Source organism: Oncorhynchus nerka, linkage group LG10, assembly GCF_034236695.1.
Source record: "Oncorhynchus nerka isolate Pitt River linkage group LG10, Oner_Uvic_2.0, whole genome shotgun sequence".
Classification (NCBI taxonomy): Eukaryota; Metazoa; Chordata; class Actinopteri; order Salmoniformes; family Salmonidae; genus Oncorhynchus; species Oncorhynchus nerka.
In genome coordinates, this window is record NC_088405.1 from 72,016,096 (window position 1) to 72,038,473 (window position 22,378).

A 22,378-nucleotide genomic window follows, 5' to 3' on the forward strand; every position below is an offset into this window, starting at 1 on the left:
AATAAATGCTTCACAGAGTTCAAGTAAAACATCTCAACAATTGCTGCAAAGAAAGCACTACTAAAGGACACCAATAATAAGAAGATACTTGCTTGGGCCAAGAAGCACGAGTAATGGACATTAGACTGGTGGAAATCAGTATTTTGGTCTGATGAGTCCAAGTGTGAGATTTTTGGTTCCAACCGCCGTGTCTTTGTGAGACGCAGAGTAGGTGAACGGATGATCTCTGTGTGTGGGATTCCCACCGTGAAGCATGGAGGAGGATGTGTGATGGTGCTTTGCTGGTGACACTGTCTGTGATTTACTTAGAATTCAAAGCACACTTAACCAGCATGGCTACCACAGCATTCTGCAGCGATACGCCATCCCATCTGGTTTGCGCTTAGTGGGACTATATAATTTGTTTTTCAACAAGACAATGACCCAATACTCTCCAAGGACTATTTGTAAGGGCTATTTGACCAATAAGGAGAGTGATGGAGTGCTGCTTCAGATGACATGGCCTCCACAATCACCCGACCTCAACCCAATTGAGATGGATTGGGATGAATGGGACTGCAGAGTGAAGGAAAAGCAGCCAACAAGTGCTCAGCATATGTGAGAACTCCTTCAAGACAGTTGGAAAAGCATTCCCCATGAAGCGAGAATGAGAGAATGAGAGAATGTCAAGAGTGTGCAAAGCTGTCATCGAGGCAAATGGTGGCTACTTTAAAGACTATAAAATATATTTAGATTTGTTTAACACTTTTTTGGTTACTACATGATTCCATGTGTGTTATTCCATAGTTTTGATGTCTGCACTATTATTCTACAGTGTCGAAAATAGCAAAGATAAAGAAAAACCTAGGTGTGTCCACTTTTGACTGGTATTGTAAGTAAACTTGATTTTGCACATAAACTCAGCAAAAAAAGAAATGTCCTCTCACTGTCAACTAAAGTCAATCACAATGCTTTATTAAGAAGTGTAATAGACTACTGAGAGAGTATTGTGATATTATGCAACCTAATCCAGTGACTGTCATGAATTTTGGGTTGACAATTAGGATAATTTTGTTATTTTACAGTCAATGTTCTATTTTTTTTGTTCAATAGAGAGAAAAAAATGCATCTTCTTCTATTTACTTATATTATATATAGGCCTAATTAAATTAGTGCCAATTCACCACCAGTGGAAACTGAAATCCCATTAGTTGCTAGATTTCTAACAATAAATAAACTCAGCATGTGACTAACAGAAATTGAATAATGTGTCCCTGAACAAAGGGGGGTCAAAATCAAAAGTAACAGTCAGTATCTGGTGTGGCCACCAGCTGCATTATGTACTGCAGTGCATCTCCTCCTCATGGACTGCACCGGGTTTGCCAGTTCTTGCTGTGAAATGTTACCCCACTCTTCCACCAAGGCACCTGCAAGTTCCAGGACATTTCTGGGGGGAATGGCCCTAGCCCTCACCCTCCGATCCAATAGGTCCCAGACGTGCTCAATAGGATTGAGATCCGGGCTCTTCACTGGCCATGGCAGAACATTGACATTCCTGTCTTGCAGGAAATCACGCACAGAACGAGCAGTATGGCTGGTAGCATTGTCATGGTGGAGGGTCATGTCAGGATGAGCCTGCAGGTAGGGTACCACATGAGGGAGGAGGATGTTTTCCCTGTAACACACAGCGTTGAGATTGCCTGCAATGATAACAAGCTCAGTCCGATGATGTTGTGACACACCTCCCAGACCATGACGGGCCTTCCACCTCCAAATCGATCCCACTCCAGAGTACAGGCCTCTGTGTAACGCTCATTCCTTCGACGATGAACGTGAAACTGACCATCACCCCTGGTGAGACAAAACCGTGACTCGTCAGTGAAGAGCACTTTTTGCCAGTCCTGTCTGGTCCAGAGACGGTGGGTTTGTACCCATAGGCGACGTTGTTGCCGGTGATGTCAGTGATGTCTGGTGTGGACCTGCCTTACAACAGGCCTACAAGCCCTCAGTCCAGCCTCTCTCAGCCTATTGTGGACAGTCTCTGAGCACTGATGGAAGGATTGTGCGTTTCTGGTGCAGTTGTTGTTGCCGTCCTGTACCTGGGTGTGATGTTCGGATCTACCGATCCTGTGCAGGTGTTGTTACACGTGGTCTGCCACTGTGAGGACGATCAGCCTGTCCGTCCTGTCTCCCTGTAGCTCTGTCTTAGGCATCTCACAGTACGGACATTGCAATTTATTGCCCTGACCACATCTGCAGTCCTCATGCCTCCTTGCAGCATGCCTATGGCATGTTCACGCATATGAGCAGGCACTCTGGGCATCTTTCTTTTGGTGTTTTTCAGAGTCAGTAGAAAGGACTCTTTTAGTGTCCTAAGTTTCATAACTGTGACCTTAATTGCCTACCGTTCCACAGGTACATGTTCATTAATTGTTTATAGGTCATTGAACAAGCATGGGAAACGGTGTTTAAACCCTTTACAATGAAGCTCTGTGAAGTTATTTGGATTTTTACGAATTATCTTTGAAAGACATGGTCCCGAAAAAGGGATGTTTCTTTTTTTGCTGAGTTTAGAAGAAAGGAATGCATTGGGAGAATAAGATTTCATATTATTGTGTTACTGTTCGTCTTCCCACTTTCTTGTAGAGATTGCTTTTATAACATGTGTGGGTGTGTCGATTTACCCTTCTCATATTTATACGGGCCATTGCTCATTGGATAACTGTGAGAAAGGTCCCACCTTCCACCGCTTCAGCTGTTTTACATTGGTTGAAGCAATCGCGATAAACATGGAAATGGTCTCCAATGGTGATATGATATGTAGCTGCAGCAGATTATAGCCTTCATCATGGAAGAAAAACAAATGTAGCCACGGGTTGCAAACCCGATGCTAGTTTTGCGTGCACGCGTATCATTGAATGAAGCCTGTCTACAGTATGAATTTGATATTTACAGTGGAGGCAATTTAGCTGTCTGTCAATTGGGCTGCTAGCTAGTGAAGGGCCAGGTTAGCTCGATGCTTAATGCTAACTCGTTTATTGTATAGTTGAGGTTAGGAATCAGGCTAGTTGACGCTACCAATTTCACACATCCAAAATAATAGTGGAACATCTGCGTGTTATCAATGCCTTTCTGAAGAAAGAAGAAATAGCTAGCTAAACCAGCTAGCATCTGAGAAGGTAAGGTAACCAGCTATCTAACGTTAACTAGCTATCATAATCAGCTAACGTTATTAGTTAACGTTAGTTATACGTTTGAATTCGCCCTCATCACGCACACCTTCCTTGGTTTTCTTTTATGTTTGTGTTGCTAGTCAGCTATGTTGTTTAACACCATGCCAATTTGTAATTAATATAGTCGTTTTGGAAACCGCAGTGTTGTTAGTTCGCAAAGAGACCACCTCACCTTGCTAGTTAACGTTATCTAACCTGTCACACAGAGCCAAAATCAACTGTCCGTTAGAAGTTATTGAACAATAACATTGCTTGATATCGTGAACTAATTCCTTCATGCGTTGGAAGTGACAAGAAAACACTATTTTTGACTGGACCTTTATCTACATTTTCGTTTGACGCTATTGTTTTCTTTCTCTCCATGAAAATAGGTATTGGATTCATATTTCACCCAATTTCCTCCATTTGAAGAAAAGCAAACTGGCTGAGATGGATGAACAAAGTGTTGAGGTGTGTTTACATTTTACACATCAGTTTAAATGCACATGTATGTCACTGGTTACCCCACTGTGTAGATTTTAGATAAATACCTATCTCTATGACATTTGAGTGAACAACCTGACATGCTGCTCTAACTAGAAAATTCCCTAAACTGATGGATGGATGCAAGCACTCCTGAGCTCAGGACATATCACTAGACTAGAGATTTTGCTCTAAGCCAACGTTGGCATTAGACTGGGTTATGGGTTCCAAATATAGCTCACCCCACCAGGCAGTAATTTACATCGGATTGTGCACCAACTGTACCAAATGAGAATTGATTCCTGCTTCCTTGTCTATGACTGAGCCCCCCCTGTGCTCATTGTGCACAAATCAAAGTTTATTTGTCATGTGCGCCAACTACAACGTGTGTAGACCTGACTGTGAAATGCTTGCTTACAGGCTCTAACCAACAGTGCAATTTCTAAAAAATAAATAAATAAAGGTATTAGGTGAACAATAGGTAAATAAAGACATAAAAACGACAGTGAAAATAACAGTAGCGAGGCTATATACAGGCACCAGTTAGTCGGGCTGATTGAGGTAGTATGTACAAGTAGATATGGTTAAAGTGACTATGCATATATGATAAACGGAGAGTAGCAGCAGCGTAAAAGAGGGGCTGTGAGGGGGGGGTGCACACAATGCAAATAGTCCGGGTCGCCATTTGATTACCTGTTCAGGAGTCTTATGGCTTGGGGGTAAAAATTGTTGAAGACTTTTTGTCCTAGACTTGGCTCTCCGGTACCGCTTGCCATGAGGTAGTAGAGAGAACAGTCTATGGCTGGGGTCTTTGACTATTTTTAGGGCCTTCCTCTGACACTGCCTGGTGTAGAGGTCCTGGATGGCAGACAGCTTAGCCCCAGTGATGTACTGGGCCGTACGCACTACCCGCAACCATCGATGGTGCAGCTGTAGAACCTTTTGAGGATCTGAGGACCCATGCCAAATCTTTTTAGTTTTCTGAGTGGGAATAGGATTCGTCGTGCCCTCTTCATGACTGTCTTGGTGTGTGTGGACCATTCTAGTTTGTTGTGGATGTGGACACCAAGGAACTTGAAGATCTCAAACTGTTCCACTACAGCCCCGTCAATGAGAATGGGGGCATTCTCGCTCCTCATTTTCCTGTAGTCCACAATCATCTTCTTAATCTTGGTTACGTTGAGGGATAGGTTGTTATTCTGGCACCACCCGGCCAGGTCTCTGACATCCTCCCTATAGGCTGTCTCATCGTTGTCGGTGATCTGGCCTACCACTGTTGTGTCGTCGGCAAACTTAATGATGGTGTTGAAGTTGTGCCTGGCCATGCAGTCGTGGGTGAACAGGGAGTACAGGAAGGGACTGAGCATGCACCCCTGAGGGGATCCAGTGTTGAGGATCAGCGTGGCAATGTGTTGCTACCTACCCTCACCACCTGGGGGTGGCCCGTCAGGAAGTCCAGGATCCAGCTGCAGAGGAAGGTGTTTAGTCCCAGGATCCTTAGCTTAGTGATGAGCTTTGAGGGCACTATGGTGTTGAACGCTGAGCTGTAGTCAATGAATAGCGTTCTCACATAGGTGTTTCTTTTGTCCAGGTGAGAAAGGGCTGTGTGGAGTGCAATAGAGATTGCATCATCTGTGGATCTGTTGGGGCGTTATGCAAATTGGAATGGGTCCAGGATTTCTGGGATAATGGTGTTGATGTGAGCCATTAACAACCTTTCAAAGCACTTCAGGGCTACGGATGTGAGTGCAATGGGTCTGTAGTAATTTAGGCAGATTGCTTTCGTGTTCTTGGGCACATGGACTGTGGTGGTCTGCTTGAAACATGTTGGTATTACAGACTTAATCAGGGACATGTTGAAAATGTCAGTGAAGACACCTGCCAGTTGACTGTTTCTAAATATACAGAAAATATTTAAAGTTAGGCCTTTATTCATGTAATGTATCATACACCACATTTGAGCCTACTGATTCCTGTCCATGTGTATAATGGTTCCAGTCTTGCTTTGATAATATTTAAGACTTCTATCTTGCCACACAGAGTATCGCGGAGGTGTTCCGCTGTTTCATCTGTATGGAGAAGCTGAGGGATGCTCGGCTCTGCCCCCACTGCTCCAAACTCTGCTGCTTCAGCTGCATACGGGTGAGTGACATGTCGCCACGGGCAACGAGACTAGCTTGTTAGCGTAACACTTCACAGCTGGCATGTGAGGACGCTAATGTCCAGTGAAAGTGCAGGGCGCCAAATTCAAACAGAAATATTATAATTAAAATTCCTCAAACATACATGAATTATACACCATTTTAAAGATAAACTTGTTGTTAATCCCACTACAGTGTCCGATTTCAAAAAGGCTTTACGACAAAAGCATACCATGCGATTATGTTAGGTCTGCACCTAGTCACAAAAAAACACAGCCATTTTTCCAGCCAAAGGAGTCACAAAAAGCAGAAATAGAGATCAAATTAATCACTAACCTTTGATGATCTTCATCAGATGACACTCATAGGACTTCATGTTACACAATACATGTATGTTTTGTTCGATAAAGTTAATATTTATATCCAAAAATCTCTGTTTACATTGGTGCGTTATGTTTTACCTCAAACATCCGGTGAAAGTGCAGAGAGCCATGTCAATTTACAGAAATACTCATCATAAATGTTGACAAATACAACTGTTATGCATGGAATTAAAGATATACTTCTCCTTAATGCAACCGCTGTGTCAGATTTCAAAAAAGCTTTACGGAAAAAGCACACCATGGAATAATCTGAGTACAGCGCTCAGAGACCAAAACAAGCAATACAGATACCCGCCATGTTATGGAGTCAACAAAAGTCAGAAATAGCATTATAAATATTTACATTACATTTACATTTAAGTCATTTAGCAGACGCTCTTATCCAGAGCGACTTACAAATTGGTGCTTTCACCTTATGACATCCAGTGGAACAGCCACTTTACAATAGTGCATCTAGGTCTTTTAAGGGGGGGGGAGAGAAGGATTACTTTATCCTATCCTAGGTATTCCTTAAAGAGGTATACCTAGGATAGGATAAAGTAATCCTTCTCACCCCCTCACTGACCTTTGATGATCTTTATCAGAATGCACTCCCAGGAATCCCAGTTCCACAATAAATGGTAGTTTTGTTCGATAAAGTCCATTTATGTCCAAATACCTCCTTTTTGATCACGCATTTAGTACAGTAATCCAAATGCGCAGGCACTAGGTCCAGGCAAAGTCAAAAAAGTTATATTACAGTTCGTAGAAACATGTCAAACAATGTATATAATCAATCTTTAGGATGTTTTTATCATAAATCTTCAATAATGTTTCAACCGGAGAATTCCTTTGTCTTTAGAAATGAAAGGGAACGGAGCTAACTCTCACGGGCGTGCGCCTGACTGAGCACATGGCCGTCTGGCAGACCCATGACTCAATCAGCTCTCATTCTCTCCCACTTCACAGTAGAAGTCTGAAACAAGTTTCTAAAGACTGTTGACATCTAGTGGAAGCCTTAGGAAGTGCAATATGACCCCACAGACACTGTATATTGGATAGGCTAAGACTTGAAAACCTACAAACCTCCCACTTCCTGATTGGATTTTTTCTCAGGTTTTTTCTCAGCCTGCCATATGAGTTCTGTTATACTCACAGACATCATTCAAACAGTTTTAGAAACTTCAGAGTGTTTTATATCCAAATATGCATATCCTAGCATCTGGGCCTGAGTAGCAGGCAGTTTACTCTGGGTACACTTTTCATCCGGATGTGAAAATACTACCCCCTACCCCAAAGATGTTAAGGGAAAACCAATATTCCACTCTCATTATACCATGATTTTAATGTATAGAGCAATTCTCATTACAGTGTTTACTTTGAAGTGTCAGGCTACAAATATAGGAATTCGAGGCAGTCATGGGTGTTAGGCATCCTGTAAAAACCTATACATCTATACAGTGTTACAACCTCATCTGCAATGCTGACATGTAACCTCTTTTATTGACAGCGCTGGTTGACTGAGCAGAGAGCCCAATGCCCACACTGTCGGTAAGCCCTTCTGTGTTTGAAAACAGTACTTAGTATTCCTGGCAGGGACTAGGGAAAGGGGGGGATACCTAGTCAGTTGCTCAACCGAAATATGTCTTCCGCATTTAACCCAACCCCTCTGAATCAGAGAGGTACGGGGGCTGCCTTAATAGACATCCATGTTATTCGGTGCCTGGGGAGCAATAGTTGTTGTGGTTTAGCTGCCTTGCTCAAGGGCAGAACGGCAGATTTTTCAACCTTGCTGGCTCGGGATTCGAAACGGCGACCTTTCAGTTACTGGCCCAACGCTCTAACTGCTAGGCTAAATGCAGCGGGGGTTAGCCTACTACTGATTATGTTCCAGAACAACCTTTTTAGAATTCAGGCAGCAGAGTTAAGAGTAAATCGGGGAAATAAAGTATAGATTTCCCCCAAAATTCACAGTGAGGACTGATCTAATGCCAGTATTAATTATGCTAAAAGAAACGTTTTAAATTAATCTTAAGGAATACTGAACTTTGAGATCTGTATGTAACTGTTCCTTTGACCAAATGGTTTGATTTAGATGGTTTTGGATAGACTTAGGCTGTAGCCACCATTTAGGGGACATTATTTTTCAAGACCGATCATGTCTGTGTATGACCGTGTGTGTGTGTGTGTGTCTGTCTCCAGGGCACCACTGCAGCTGCGGGAGTTGGTGAACTGCCGCTGGGCTGAAGAGGTTACCCAGCAGCTGGACACCCTGCAGCTCTGCAATCTCTCCAAACACGAGGAGAACGACAAGGACAAGTGAGCCCCAGCATCCCTCCTTTCCATCCCTCGCTCCCCTTTGACCCATTCATCACTACCACATCTTTCTTTCTCTCTGTCTCTCTCTCTCTGCCCTCGCTCCCCCTCTCTATCCATACCCTCAAACACAACCTGGGCCCCATTAAACTAAATGCGGTATGAGGCAAAAGCAACCTAGAACAATGTGTCCTTTCAGCTTAGAAATGTGAAAGGCCCAGCACATTGGAAAGTGGGCTGAGTTTATAAATGGCTTGTTGTTTGGCTCTAGGTTTCCATCCAATTTGAAAGTGAATATTCTAAAATCGGCATAAAAAATGTTTTCCCACGAGTTGTGTTCCATTCAAACAAACTTGTTTCGGATAAAAAGTCTCATGACGAAGTTCACAAAAAAGCTCTTAGTCGTATAAGATATTTTTTGTAGAGGTGGGGTTTTCGGAAGATGGGCAGGGACTCTGCTGTCCTAGCTTCAGGGGGAAGCTGGCTCCATCATTGGTGTGCCAGAACAGAGAAGAGCTTGGACTGGGCAGAGCGGGAGCTGCCTTCCTGTGGGGATGGGAGGGCCAAGAGACCAGAGGTGGCAGAACTGAGTGCTCGGGTTGAGGTGTAGGGTTTGAGCATAGCCTGGAGGTAGGGAGGGGCAGTTCCTCTTGTTGCTCTGGAGGCAGGCACTATGGTCTTGTAGTGGATGCGACCTTTGACTGGAAGCCAATGGAGTGTTTGGAGGAGCTGGGTGACATGGGAGAACTTGGGAAGGTTGAAAACAAGGCGGCCTGCAGCGTTCTGGATAAGTTGCAAGGGTTTGATGGCACAAGCGGGGAGCCCAGCCAACAGCCAGTTGCAGTAGTCCAGACTTGAGATGACAAGTGCCTGGATTAGGACTGACTGAGGTAGGGTTATAGAGCTTGAACTTGCAGGAGCATGGTACTGCTTTGATGTTTGCAGAGAACGACAGGGTGTTGTCCAGGGTCATTCCATGGTTCTCAGTACTCTGGGAGGGCGACACTGTGGAGAAGTCAACTATGATGGAGTGGTCTTTGAGCGGGCAGGCCTTCCTCGGGAGGAAGAGCAGCTCAGTCTTTTCGAGCTTGAGGTGGTGGGCTGACATCCAATCTGAGATATCTTCCAGGCACGCAGAGATGCGTCTCGTCACCTGGGTCTCAGAAGAGGGGAAGGAGAAAAGTAGTTGAGTGTCATCCGCATAGCAATGATGGGAGACACCATGTGAGGATATGACTGAGCCGAGTGACTTGGTCTATATAGAGAAGAGGGCCTAGAACCGAGCCCTGGGGGACACCAGTAGTGAGAATATGTGGTGCAGACACAGATCCTCTCCATGTTGCCTGGTTGGAGCGGCCTGCCAGGTACGATGCAATCCAAGGGTGTGTAGCGCTGGAGACGTCCAGCCCTGAGAGGGTGGAGACGAGGATCTGATGGTTCACTGTGTCAAAGGCAGTGGATAGATCTAGGAGGATGAGAACAGAGTCTGCTTTGGCAGTGCGGAGAGCCTCCACGCAGAGGATCAGTCTCGGTTGAGTGACCCGTCATGAAGCCTGACTTTTTATTTTATTAGGCAAGTCAGTTAAGATCAAATTCTTATTTACAATGAAGGCCTGGGAACAGTAGGTTAACTGCCTTGTTCAGGGGCAGAACAACATATTTTTTACTTTGTCAGCTCAGGGATTCGATCTAGCAATGTTTTGGTTACTGGCCCAACGTCAAGAAGAGCATTCTGAGAGCGATAAGAGTTGATCAGAGGCAGCACACGAGTGTTTTGAAAAAGGGATACAGGTCCATAGTTTTTTTGCATCACGACTCGCATGTTGGTTTTTTGAGGAGGGGAGCATTCTGGCCATTTTGAAGTCAGAGGGGACGCAGTCAGGGATGAGGGAAATTATGAATGGAATTAGGTCTCCAGAGATAGGGTCAAGCTGGCAGGTTGTCGGGCGGCCAGACCTCAGTCACAATATTTCATCTGGAGAGAGTGGGGAGAAGGAGGTGAAGGCGTAGGGTAGTTCCGTGTGAGTGGGACCAGTGGACTCAATAGGCTGTGATTGAGGAGCGGATGTCATAAACCTATTCAGTGGTTGACAGTCATCCACAGGGAGGGAGGGGTGTAGGATTTAAGGAGTGAAGAGAAGGTGGACAAGAGTTTCCTGGGGCTAAAGGAAGAAGCTTGAAATTTAGAGTGATAGTGGCTCTAGCAACAGATGCAAAGCAAGAGAAGATAAAGAAGAGAGAGTGAAAGGATGATAGGTCCTCAGAAAGTTTAGATTTCCAGTGCGAGTCATAAGATGTGGAAAGGGGGAGGGTAGGGTCGAAGAGGCTGAGTGGCTAGGAAAGGGAGACAGTGGGGGAGGGAGTTGTAGTGAGATTTGTAGGCTAACAGCCACTAGTAAAGATGAGATCAAGAAAATTGCCTGTCTTGTGAGTTGGAAGGGATTGGAAAAGGGTGAGGTCAAAAGGCAAGGAGGGGAAAGCGAGCGTTGGAAAGAAACTAATTAAAGGCATACATCGGGAGGTTGAAGTTGCCAAGTACTAAGAGCAGTGAGCCATCGTCAGGAAATGAGCTTATCAAGGTGTCAAGCTCATTGAGGAACTCTCCAAGTGCACTTGGAGGGCGATGGATGACAACAATGTTAAGCTTGAGTAGACAAGTGACAGCATGTCAATCTCTTCATTTGAATGCCAGGTGACGGAGGGGAAAAAGAGAATTTAGGAGAAATATAGCAGAAATGAATACCCCTATGCTACCACCGCGACGACCAGATGCTCTTGGACTATGAGAAAAAACGTAGTCAGATGAAGAGAGCAGCTGGAGTAGCAGTGTTCTCTGGGGTGAAAAAAATATATTAAAAAGTCAAGGGATTGAAGGGCAGCATAGTGTGAGATGAACTTGGCGCTCTTGGCCGCAGATTGGCAGTTCCAACCGTTGCCAGGGACCCGCAATTCCACCTGGGTTGTACATGCAGGGTACACTACCGTAATTGCTGGACTATTAAGCGCACCTGAATATAAACCGCACCCACTGAATTATTAAAAAATATGTATTTTGTACATAAATAAGCCGCACATGTCTGTAAGCCGCAGGTGCCTACCTGTACATTGAAACAAATTAACTTTACACAGCCTTTAAACGAAACACGGCTTGTAACAAAAAAATAAATAGGCTTTAACGAAACACGGATTGTAACAAAAATTAAAACAGTAGCCTACCAAGCCTCCTCCTGTGCACTGAAACCACTGAAGTCATCTCCTTCAGTGTCGGAGTTGAATAGCCTCAGAATTGCTTCATCCGATGTTGGATCGTTTTCATTGTCGCTCTCGTCACTTTCATCCGGAGGCAAATACCCCGCTGAGCTCATGCTGCCCCTTCAACACGCAGCAGTCCAGCCTTTCGAAACCCGTTGATGATTGTGGATTTTTTGACAATGCTCCACGCTGTCAGGACCCACTGGCAGACTTGACCATAAGTTGCTCTTCGCATGCGGCCCGTTTTAGTGAAGGATTTCTCCCCACTTGTCATCCAAGCCTCCCACTGAACACGGAGCGCCACCTTAAATGCACGATTTACACTGATGTCGAGTGGCTGCAAATACTTTGGGCCATCTGCTTTTCTTCCCTATGAAAGGTTTGTTGTCTTTTTGCACTGAGTCAGTTCCTCACGCTGCTGTTTACAAAGTCTTATAATCGACTCATTAAGGCCAAGCTGCCATGCAGCAGCTCTATTTCCTTTTCCAACAGCCAGATCGATCGCCTTCAACTTGAAAGATGCATCATATGCATTTCTCCGTGTCTTTGCCATGACAAAATTACTACCGTAATCAGAATGATGGGAAGTTTGAGCGCACTCGATTTACGTCACATTATGTGACGGTGCTCAGTTTTTTGGCGGCGGCATGAATCTTGCGAAAGCGGGAAAAATCCATAAATTAGCCTCGTCATTGTATAAACCGCGAGGTTCAAAGTGTGGGAATAAAGTAGCGGCTTATAGTCCGGAAATTACGGTATATTAGAAGGGTTGAAGCCAAGTGGGTGGGAGTCTGTAAAGCTTACAGGGAGAGGAGCGAACATGGAATAGAAAACACGCATAGTTGCCAAAGCTACAAAATGGCTAAATGAGATCATCAGAAAATAACTTGGTAAGATTCTCAAGCGAGAGAGTGGTGTGGAGCCTTCCGAACACCTCGGCAGAGCAGTCTTTGTTTCGGGGACGAGACTGACTCGACCGCCGCTTACAGCTGCCGTTGAGAAAACAGGGGAGACTGAAGTACTAACACTTATTGCTGAATGCCTAGGAGAGGAGAAACCACTCCCTCTCCAATACAACCACTGATTACCAAAACAAGTCACAAATTGCCCTGCCCCTTAGATGTGTCAAGAATCATCTGCAAGTTTTGAGCAGTCGCAGTTCACACACCAAGTAGGCTAATGCGAAGACGGGCAGCACTTAAAATAATGTCATAGCGAGCAAAAAGAGAGTACTAGACAACAGATAAAGACAAATTATACTTATCACTCCTGGAGATATCAGGAGTCCTCTAGCTATAGAATGAAGCACTTGTTGCATAATCTATTTCACCAGCAAAAAAATTGCCCACATTGTCAAGTGTGTTTTGTTCGACAATTTGAATTTCCATCAGGCCTGTCGTGACATTTTTTTTGTCCGACATGTACTTTACTCGCAATAAAAGGTTGGATCGAAACCTGCTTAATGTAACTTAAAATGTGTTGAAAATAGATTCCAGAGGGTCTAGATGTGTCAGTTTTCTATGGTTTGTCTACAGGTGTGAGAACCACCATGAGAAACTCAGTGTGTTCTGCTGGACCTGTAAGAAGTGCATCTGCCACCAATGTGCTCTGTGGGGAGGCATGGTAAGTGGCCCACAGAGGAGTATTCTCAGTCAAGCCCCACATCCCTTTGGTATAACAAAACAAGTGCTCAGTCAGTCCATTCCTGTACTTTGATCTTCACCCCTTTTCCTTCCCCAAGCATGGCGGCCACACCTTCAAGCCTCTGGCTGAGATCTACGAGCAGCACGTGTCCAAGGTGAACGAGGAGGTGGCCAAGCTCCGCCGCCGCCTCATGGAGCTCATCAGCTTGGTGCAGGAGGTGGTGAGGGGCACTGTTTCTTTTTCTTTTTAGCTTGGTTAGAAGCACACATGAGAAAATAGTATCAATATCACTACTGCACACTGCTGAATTTTGCCTCTAGATGGCACAAGGGCACTACAGCTAATTTGCCTCTGTTGTGATGGGATGCCTCCTCCACTCTATCCCTCTGTGATGACAGATGAAGTTACCGTTCCACCAAAATACATTATAATGCCGCAACCGTCTGCCTTAATTCAACATATGTTTTCGGGTTCTCTCAGGAGAGGAACGTGGAAGCAGTGCGAGGGGCCAAAGACGAGCGAGTGCGAGAGATTCGTAATGCAGTAGAGATGATGATTGCCCGTCTCGACAACCAGCTCAAAAACAAACTCATCACCCTCATGGGTACGCAAATTTCATGACACCATTTGTTTTTCTCTCTTGTCACTGTAATGCCCTTCTATGTCACTCAAATATTATTTTTATATGAAAATGTCCTCTCCCAACAGGTCAGAAGACCTCCCTCACCCAAGAGACTGAGCTACTGGAGTCTCTCCTGCAGGAGGTGGAACATCAGGTATGTGGACTTGTACCATACCAGTATACAGTGTACCATTTAAAAAATATTTAACACCAGGAATGCCGTAGGTAGCACTACAAGTGGATTGGAATGTGTTGTACCTGCTTGAGAGGGTGTGTTTCTTGCAGGACATACTGTGTTGTCTTGTGGTTTGTGGAGGCAGGTGTTTAGGAGGAGAGTGGGAAGTGAGTGTTTTCAGTGGCAGTCTGGCACGCCACACCGCACAGCACTCTGGGTTAGAGGTCGACCGATTAATCAGAATGGCCGATTTAATTAGGGCCGTTTTCATAACAATCGGTAATCGTTATTTTTGGACACCGATCATGGCAGATTACATTGCACTCCGCGAGGAGACTGCATGGCAGGCTGGATACCTCTAATGCGAGTGCAACAAGGAGCCACGGTAAGGTGCTAGCTAGCATTAAACATATTTTCTTAAAAAAACAATCAATCTTAACATAATCATTAGTTAACTACATACACATGGTTGATGATATTACTAGTTTACCTAGCTTGTCCTGTATTGCATATAATCGATGCGGTGCCTGTTAGTTTATCATTGAATCATAGCCTACTTCACCAAACGGATGATAACCTAACCATAAACATCAACGCCTTGCTTAAAATCAATACACAATTATATATTTTTGATATATATATTTTAGTTCATATTTCCTGCTTACATGAAAATCTTTTAACTAGGTCAATTGTGTCACTTCTCTTGCGTTCTGTGCAACAGAGACTGGGTATTTGCAGCAGTTTGGGCCGCCTGGCTCGTTGCGAACTGTGTGAAGACTATTTATTCCTAACAAAGACAGCCAACTTCGCCATTGACCCGCTGTCCTGGCGTCGTGAGGGAGTTTGTTCCACCATTGGGGGCCAGAGCAGCGAACAGTTTTGACTGGGCTGAGCGGGAACTGTACTTCCTCAGTGGTAGGGAGGCGAGCAGGCCAGAGGTGGATGAACGCAGTGCCCTTGTTTGGGTGTAGGGCCTGATCAGAGCCTGAGGTACTGAGGTGCCGTTCCCCTCACAGCTCCGTAGGCAAGCACCATGGTCTTGTAGCGGATGCGAGCTTCAACTGGAAGCCAGTGGAGGGAGCGGAGGAGCGGGGTGACGGAGAGAACTTGGGAAGGTTGAACACCAGACGGGCTGCGGCGTTCTGGATGAGTTGTAGGGGTTTAATGGCACAGGCAGGAGCCCAGCCAACAGCGAGTTGCAGTAATCCAGACGGGAGATGACAAGTGCCTGGATTAGGACCTGCGCCGCTTCCTGTGTGAGGCAGGGTCGTACTCTGCGGATGTTGTAGAGCATGAACCTACAGGAACGGGCCACCGCCTTGATGTTAGTTGAGAACGACAGGGTGTTGTCCAGGATCACGCCAAGGTTCTTAGCGCTCTGGGAGGAGGACACAATGGAGTTGTCAACCGTGATGGCGAGATCATGGAACGGGCAGTCCTTCCCCGGGAGGAAGAGCAGCTCCGTCTTGCCGAGGTTCAGCTTGAGGTGGTGATCCGTCATCCACACGGATATGTCTGCCAGACATGCAGAGATGCGATTCGCCACCTGGTCATCAGAAGGGGGAAAGGAGAAGATTAATTGTGTGTCGTCTGCATAGCAATGATAGGAGAGACCATGTGAGGTTATGACAGAGCCAAGTGACTTGGTGTATAGCGAGAATAGGAGAGGGCCTAGAACAGAGCCCTGGGGGACACCAGTGGTGAGAGCACGTGGTGTGGAGACGGATTCTCGCCACGCCACCTGGTAGGAGCGACCTGTCAGGTAGGACGCAATCCAAGCGTGGGCCGCGCCGGAGATGCCCAACTCGGAGAGGGTGGAGAGGAGGATCTGATGGTTCACAGTATCGAAGGCAGCCGATAGGTCTAGAAGGATGAGAGCAGAGGAGAGAGAGTTAGCTTTAGCAGTGTGGAGCGCCTCCGTGATACAGAGAAGAGCAGTCTCAGTTGAATGACTAGTCTTGAAACCTGACTGATTTGGATCAAGAAGGTCATTCTGAGAGAGATAGCGGGAGAGCTGGCCAAGGACGGCACGTTCAAGAGTTTTGGAGAGAAAAGAAAGAAGGGATACTGGTCTGTAGTTGTTGACATCGGAGGGATCGAGTGTAGGTTTTTTCAGAAGGGGTGCAACTCTCGCTCTCTTGAAGACGGAAGGGACGTAGCCAGCGGTCAGGGATGAGTTGATGAGCGAGGTGAGGTAAGGGAGAAGGTCTCCGGAAATGGTCTGGAGAAGAGAGGAGGGGATAGGGTCAAGCGGGCAGGTTGTTGGGCGGCCGGTCGTCACAAGACGCGAGATTTCATCTGGAGAGAGAGGGGAGAAAGAGGTCAGAGCACAGGGTAGGGCAGTGTGAGCAGAACCAGCGGTGTCGTTTGACTTAGCAAACGAGGATCGGATGTCGTCGACCTTCTTTTCAAAATGGTTGACGAAGTCATCTGCAGAGAGGGAGGAGGGGGAGGGGGAGGAGGATTCAGGAGGGAGGAGAAGGTTGCAAAGAGCTTCCTAGGGTTAGAGGCAGATGCTTGGAATTTAGAGTGGTAGAAAGTGGCTTTAGCAGCAGAGAGAGAAGAGGAAAATGTAGAGAGGAGGGAGTGAAAGGATGTCAGGTCCGCAGGGAGGCGAGTTTTCCTCCATTTCCGCTCGGCTGCCCGGAGCCCTGTTCTGTGAGCTCGCAATGAGTCGTCGAGCCACGGAGCGGGAGGGGAGGACCGAGCCGGCCTGGAGGATAGGGGACATAGAGAGTCAAAGGATGCAGAAAGGGAGGAGAGGAGGGTTGAGGAGGCAGAATCAGGAGATAGGTTGGAGAAGGTTTGAGCAGAGGGAAGAGATGATAGGATGGAAGAGGAGAGAGTAGCGGGGGAGAGAGAGCGAAGGTTGGGACGGCGCGATACCATCCGAGTAGGGGCAGTGTGGGAAGTGTTGGATGAGAGCGAGAGGGAAAAGGATACAAGGTAGTGGTCGGAGACTTGGGGGAGTTGCAATGAGGTTAGTGGAAGAACAGCATCTAGTAAAGATGAGGTCGAGCGTATTTCCTGCCTTGTGAGTAGGGGGGAAGGTGAGAGGGTGAGGTCAAAAGAGGAGAGGAGTGGAAAGAAGGAGGCAGAGAGGAATGAGTCAAAGGTAGGCGTGGGGAGGTTAAAGTCGCCCAGAACTGTGAGAGGTGAGCCGTCCTCAGGAAAGGAGCTTATCAAGGCATCAAGCTCATTGATGAACTCTCCGAGGGAACCTGGAGGGCGATAAATGATAAGGATGTTAAGCTTGAAAGGGCTGGTAACTGTGACAGCATGGAATTCAAAGGAGGCGATAGACAGATGGGTAAGGGGAGAAAGAGAGAATGACCACTTGGGAGAGATGAGGATCCCGGTGCCACCACCCCGCTGACCAGAAGCTCGGGTGTGCGAGAACACGTGGGCAGACGAAGAGAGAGCAGTAGGAGTAGCAGTGTTGTCTGTGGTGATCCATGTTTCCGTCAGTGCCAAGAAGTCGAGGGACTGGAGGGAGACATAGGCGGAGATGAACTCTGCCTTGTTGGCCGCAGATCGGCAGTTCCAGAGGCTACCGGAGACCTGGAACTCCACGTGGGTCGTGCGCGCTGGGACCACCAGATTAGGTGGCGCGCCACGCGGTGTGGAGCGTTTGTATGGTCTGTGCAGAGAGGAGAGAACAGGGATAGACAGACACATAGTTGACAGGCTACACAAGAGGCTACGCTAATGCAAAGGAGATTGAATGACAAGTGGACTACACGTCACGAGTGTTCAGAGAGTTAAGCTTACGTAGCAAGAATCTTATTGACTAAAATGATTAAAATGATACAGTACTGCTGAAGTAGGCTAGCTGGCAGAGGCTGCGTTGTTGACTAAGTAGGCTAGTTGGCATTGGCTGCGTTGTTGACACTACACTAATCAAGTCGTTCCGTTGAGTGTAATAGTTTCTACTGTGCTGCTATTCGGGGCTAGCTGGCTAGCTAGCAGTGTTGATTACGTTACGTTGCGTTAAAAGAACGACAATAGCTGGCTAACTAACCTAGGAAAATAATCATCAACGGCTTTCTTAAAATCAATACACAGAAGTATATTTTATTAAATCTGCATATTTAGTTAAATAATCCAGGTTAGCAGGCAATATTAAACTAGGGAAATTGTGTCACTTCTCTTGCGTTCATTGCACGCAGAGTCAGGGTATATGCAACAGTTTGGGCCGCCTGGCTCGTTGCGAACTAATTTGCCAGAATTTTACGTAATTATGACATAACATTGAAGGTTGTGCAATGTAAAAGGAATATTTAGACCTATGGATGCCACCCGTTAGATAAAATACGGAACTGTTCCGTAATTTCACTGAAAGAATAAACGTTTTGTTTTCGAAATGATAGTTTCCGGATTCGACCATATTAATGACCTAATGCTCGTATTTCTGTGTGTTATTATATTATAACTGAGTCTATAATTTGATATTTGATCGAGCAGTCTGACTGAGCGGTGGTAGGCAGCAGCAGGCTCGTAAGCATTCATTCAAACAGCACTTTTGTGCGTTTGCTAGCAGCTCTTCGCTATGCTTCAAGCATTGAGCTGTTTATGACTTCAAGCCTATCAACTCCGGAGCTAGTTAGCGGGGTGCGCGCTAATAGCGTTTCAATCGGTGACGTCACTCGCTCTGAGAACTTGAAGTAGTTGTTCCCCTTGCTCTGCAAGGGCTGCGGCTTTTGTGGAGCAATGGGTAACGATGCTTCGAGGGTAGCTGTTGTCAATGTGTTCCTGGTTCGAGCCCAGGTAGGGGCGAGGAGAGGGACGGAAGCTATACTTTTTCAATGGCAATACTCAAGTGCCTATAAGAACGTCCAATAGTCAAAGGTATATGAAATACAATTGGTATAGAGATAAATAGTCCTATAATAACTACAACCTAAAACTTCTTACCTGGGAATATTGAAGACTCATGTTAAAAGGAACCACCAGCTTTCATATGTTCTGAGCAAGGAACTTAAACGTTAGCTTTTTTTACACGGCACATATTGCATTTTTACTTTCTTCTCCAAAACTTTGTTTTTGCATTATTTAAACCAAATTGAACATGTTTGATTATTTATTTGAGGCTAAATTGATTTTATTGATATATTATATTAAGTTAAACTAAGTGTTCATTCAGTATTGTTGTAATTGTCATTATTACAAATAAATACATTTTAAAAATCGGCCGATTAATCGGTATCTGCTTTTCTTGGTCCTCCAATAGTGTTGAAAAATCATAATCGGTCGACCTCTACTCTGGGTAGCAGGAAGCTGAGCGAGAGGAGGCACTGAGCCACCAATTGTCTAGAGGCTTTTTGTCTTTTCATATCCTCTTCATCTGCACTTGCCCTGAACAGACAGGATGGTCAAAGCAGTGATGTTCATGACCACAATGTGCTTTCACCTGTCCAGTTCTTTCACATCAGTGCAGATAAAGAAAGGGAGAAAAGGATAGGAAGCAACTTCAGACTACTGATATTCACTTTTTGTTTTCTGAGCGAACTGATTTGAAACTTTAAGAAACCTGGTGTGTTCTACCTGATTTGAAACTTGTGAAAAACACCAAGATTTTATGGTGAGATGAGTCAACGATTGACAAGCGCTTGATGATCCTGCCCATTTCACAGTCCAGAGATTTCTTTATTTCAAAACAGCCTAAATTCAATGGTCACCAGTGCCCTGAGAGAATGGGTGTCCTAGCTTCAACTGTTAGTCACACAGTTCACACATTCTGCCATGTAAATCTTTCAGGACTTTTCTTAGGGTCTTTTAATGCTTTTTATATTGTCTTTCTTCAAATGACTATCAGCTGTTCTCAAACCTTCACACATGTGTTTTCTTATGAATTCACCTCTCTGAAGTCACACTGAAGTCAAACTTTACCTTGAGTGCGTCATGCCTCCAGTGAAATGAGATGTGTTAAGAGTGAGGGTGAAGGGGGAGTGGTGGTCAGGTGTTGCTCTGCAAAGCTCTTCAATTGTGTGTGGTTCTCTGCCCTACAGCTGCGCTCCTGCAGTAAGAGCGAGTTGATCTCCAAGAGCCCAGAGATCCTGCTGATGTTCCAGCAGGTTCACCGCAAGCCCATGCAGTCCTTTGTCACCACTCCAGTCCCCCCCGACTTCACCAGGTAACATACTAACTAAACCTACTTCACTAAACCCATTATACTGTACCTGCACACCTTTCTAGGTACTGTACTAAACCACAGATCCTGTGACTAGAGAGCTTGATTTAAGAAAAAAAATGCTCTGGACCCTCTTTTTAGACTGTTGTAGCTGTGTTTTTTAAAAATGTTTAATTGTCGTCAGAGAAAAGAGGATCCACTTTTAGATATAGATGTTCAATTTTGTATGGTTAGATATACATTTCCATTTGGATTATTCATAATGCAGCAAGATATTGTTATGCTTTTTTAATGGATATTTCATGACATTGAGAAGTGTAATTACGGAACAACTTTCTCTCTCCACAGTGAGCTGGTTCCTGCCTATGACTCAAGCACTTTTGTTCTGGCCAACTTCAGGTAGTCTTGAAAATGTTTGGATATGAGCTTGTGTATGCACAAGGAATAGAAATCGACAGTCTTTGAACATCAAACAAAACATCTTTTAGCTTCCGTTTCTTGGAAAATAGTACAAAGCACCCCATTGGGTTGCTCATACTTTATTTGGGGTTGCCAGGTCCAAGGCTCTGATTAAGTGCTTATGTTCCAGCTGCTAATTAAGGCAACCAGGGACACGTCGGCCCATGATGAGCAATTTCTCTCTCGTTGTGACACTTCACCAAGAAGCAGTTGAAATTGTATTTTTTAATGAATGGGTTCCTCTTATCTGACTTGTTTTTCTGCCTGTGTGTTGCGTTGTCCTTACAGCACCCTGAGACAGAGGGCAGATCCCGTCTATAGTCCCCCACTCCAGATATCTGGCATCTGCTGGAGACTCAAGGTTTATCCAGTGAGTAGACACCAACAATTGTGTGTTCTCTAATAGTTAGTAGTAATTGCTACTAAACTACTAATGATCTCTTATGTTCATCGTATATTACTCTAACTACTAGATTTGATATGTCACCTTTATCACAACTAAGTTGTCAATATTGGAGATTGTGAAAAACTCTCTGGTTTAATGTTCACCATAATTATGGGTTCAAGCAGCAACGCTGGCTTCTTCTGGTTTATTATTATTATACCGGTTCTTCTTACAGGGAAAATGTAACATGCAAATTCCTGTGAGATGGTAAGGCAGAGGAGGGTGCAACTTGACATGATGATAAATGCCAATTGGCCACAAGGTGGAGCTATAACAGGCACTTGAAATTGCATACTCTGAAAGGTAATGCGCCTCACCCCATATAACCTAGGGTCCTGAAATTCAGTGCATAGGTCCCTCTTCTCACAAGGAACAAATTTGCGTCAAGGACCCAGAAGGTCCGTCATAATGGATTTTACAGCATTTTGAATTTTGTGAAAAACACTTCAATCACATATCCTCTGGGACCATCTGGATTAACCTTCACATGGCATCTATGGACCAAGGTCTCAACTGAATATTTTCCAGACTAGCATGTCAAACAACATGGTGCTACTGACCAATAAACGTTCATGTGAGTGTTGCCTGGCACATTAATGCATATCAATCAGACATTAATACTTGTATTAACCAAACTTGTTCAAAACACTGTCAAGACTCAACATATGCAAGCATATTCAGATCGACTGTGTTGGAGCTAAAACGGCACATGTTTACATCTCTCCATCTGTTTGGCTTGGTGATGAAATTTGAGTCTAGCTAATCTGTAACGTATGGTTCAGTTTGGCCGCATGGGGGTTCTGTTGGACAAATAATAATTAATGCAAGGTTATTGCGGCCATATTGTTTGAGTAAGAGTCTTGGAAAATATTGTGTTTGAAGATCGATTATATATACCACATTTGGTGCCGATCAGTCTAGCGGTTTTGGAGAAAAAGTTTAAAGTAGTCAATATCATAAAAAATAGTCCAAAGTATGCATATTGCATCATCTGATTTGTGGTATTTGGCAAGCGTGATAAAGAGTACAGAAGTAGCTCTAGAGCGATGTGCCCACAGCTTGAATCCCAACATTGCTCCTTGCAGCTATATTTATTATGTTCCTTCTGCCAATTTGCTGAAACATTTTTAATCCCAGTGAGATGGTAAGAGCTAGAAG

General features: G+C 45.0%; 1 protein-coding gene across 1 annotated transcript in view; it reads left to right on the forward strand.

Annotated features, from left to right (window-relative positions):
* Positions 1-2,744: 2,744 nt before the first annotated feature.
* Positions 2,745-22,378, forward strand: part of LOC115135961 (E3 ubiquitin-protein ligase TRIM37) — a 38,940-nt gene continuing 19,306 nt past the window's right edge. Inside the window, 12 exon segments of the mRNA XM_029671226.2 lie at positions 2,745-3,158; positions 3,584-3,662; positions 5,715-5,816; positions 7,688-7,728; positions 8,380-8,496; positions 13,281-13,368; positions 13,487-13,609; positions 13,870-13,993; positions 14,098-14,165; positions 20,195-20,319; positions 20,665-20,715; positions 21,064-21,145. Of these exon segments, the coding sequence (XP_029527086.2) occupies positions 3,642-3,662; positions 5,715-5,816; positions 7,688-7,728; positions 8,380-8,496; positions 13,281-13,368; positions 13,487-13,609; positions 13,870-13,993; positions 14,098-14,165; positions 20,195-20,319; positions 20,665-20,715; positions 21,064-21,145 (942 nt within the window). The 5' untranslated portion in view covers positions 2,745-3,158; positions 3,584-3,641.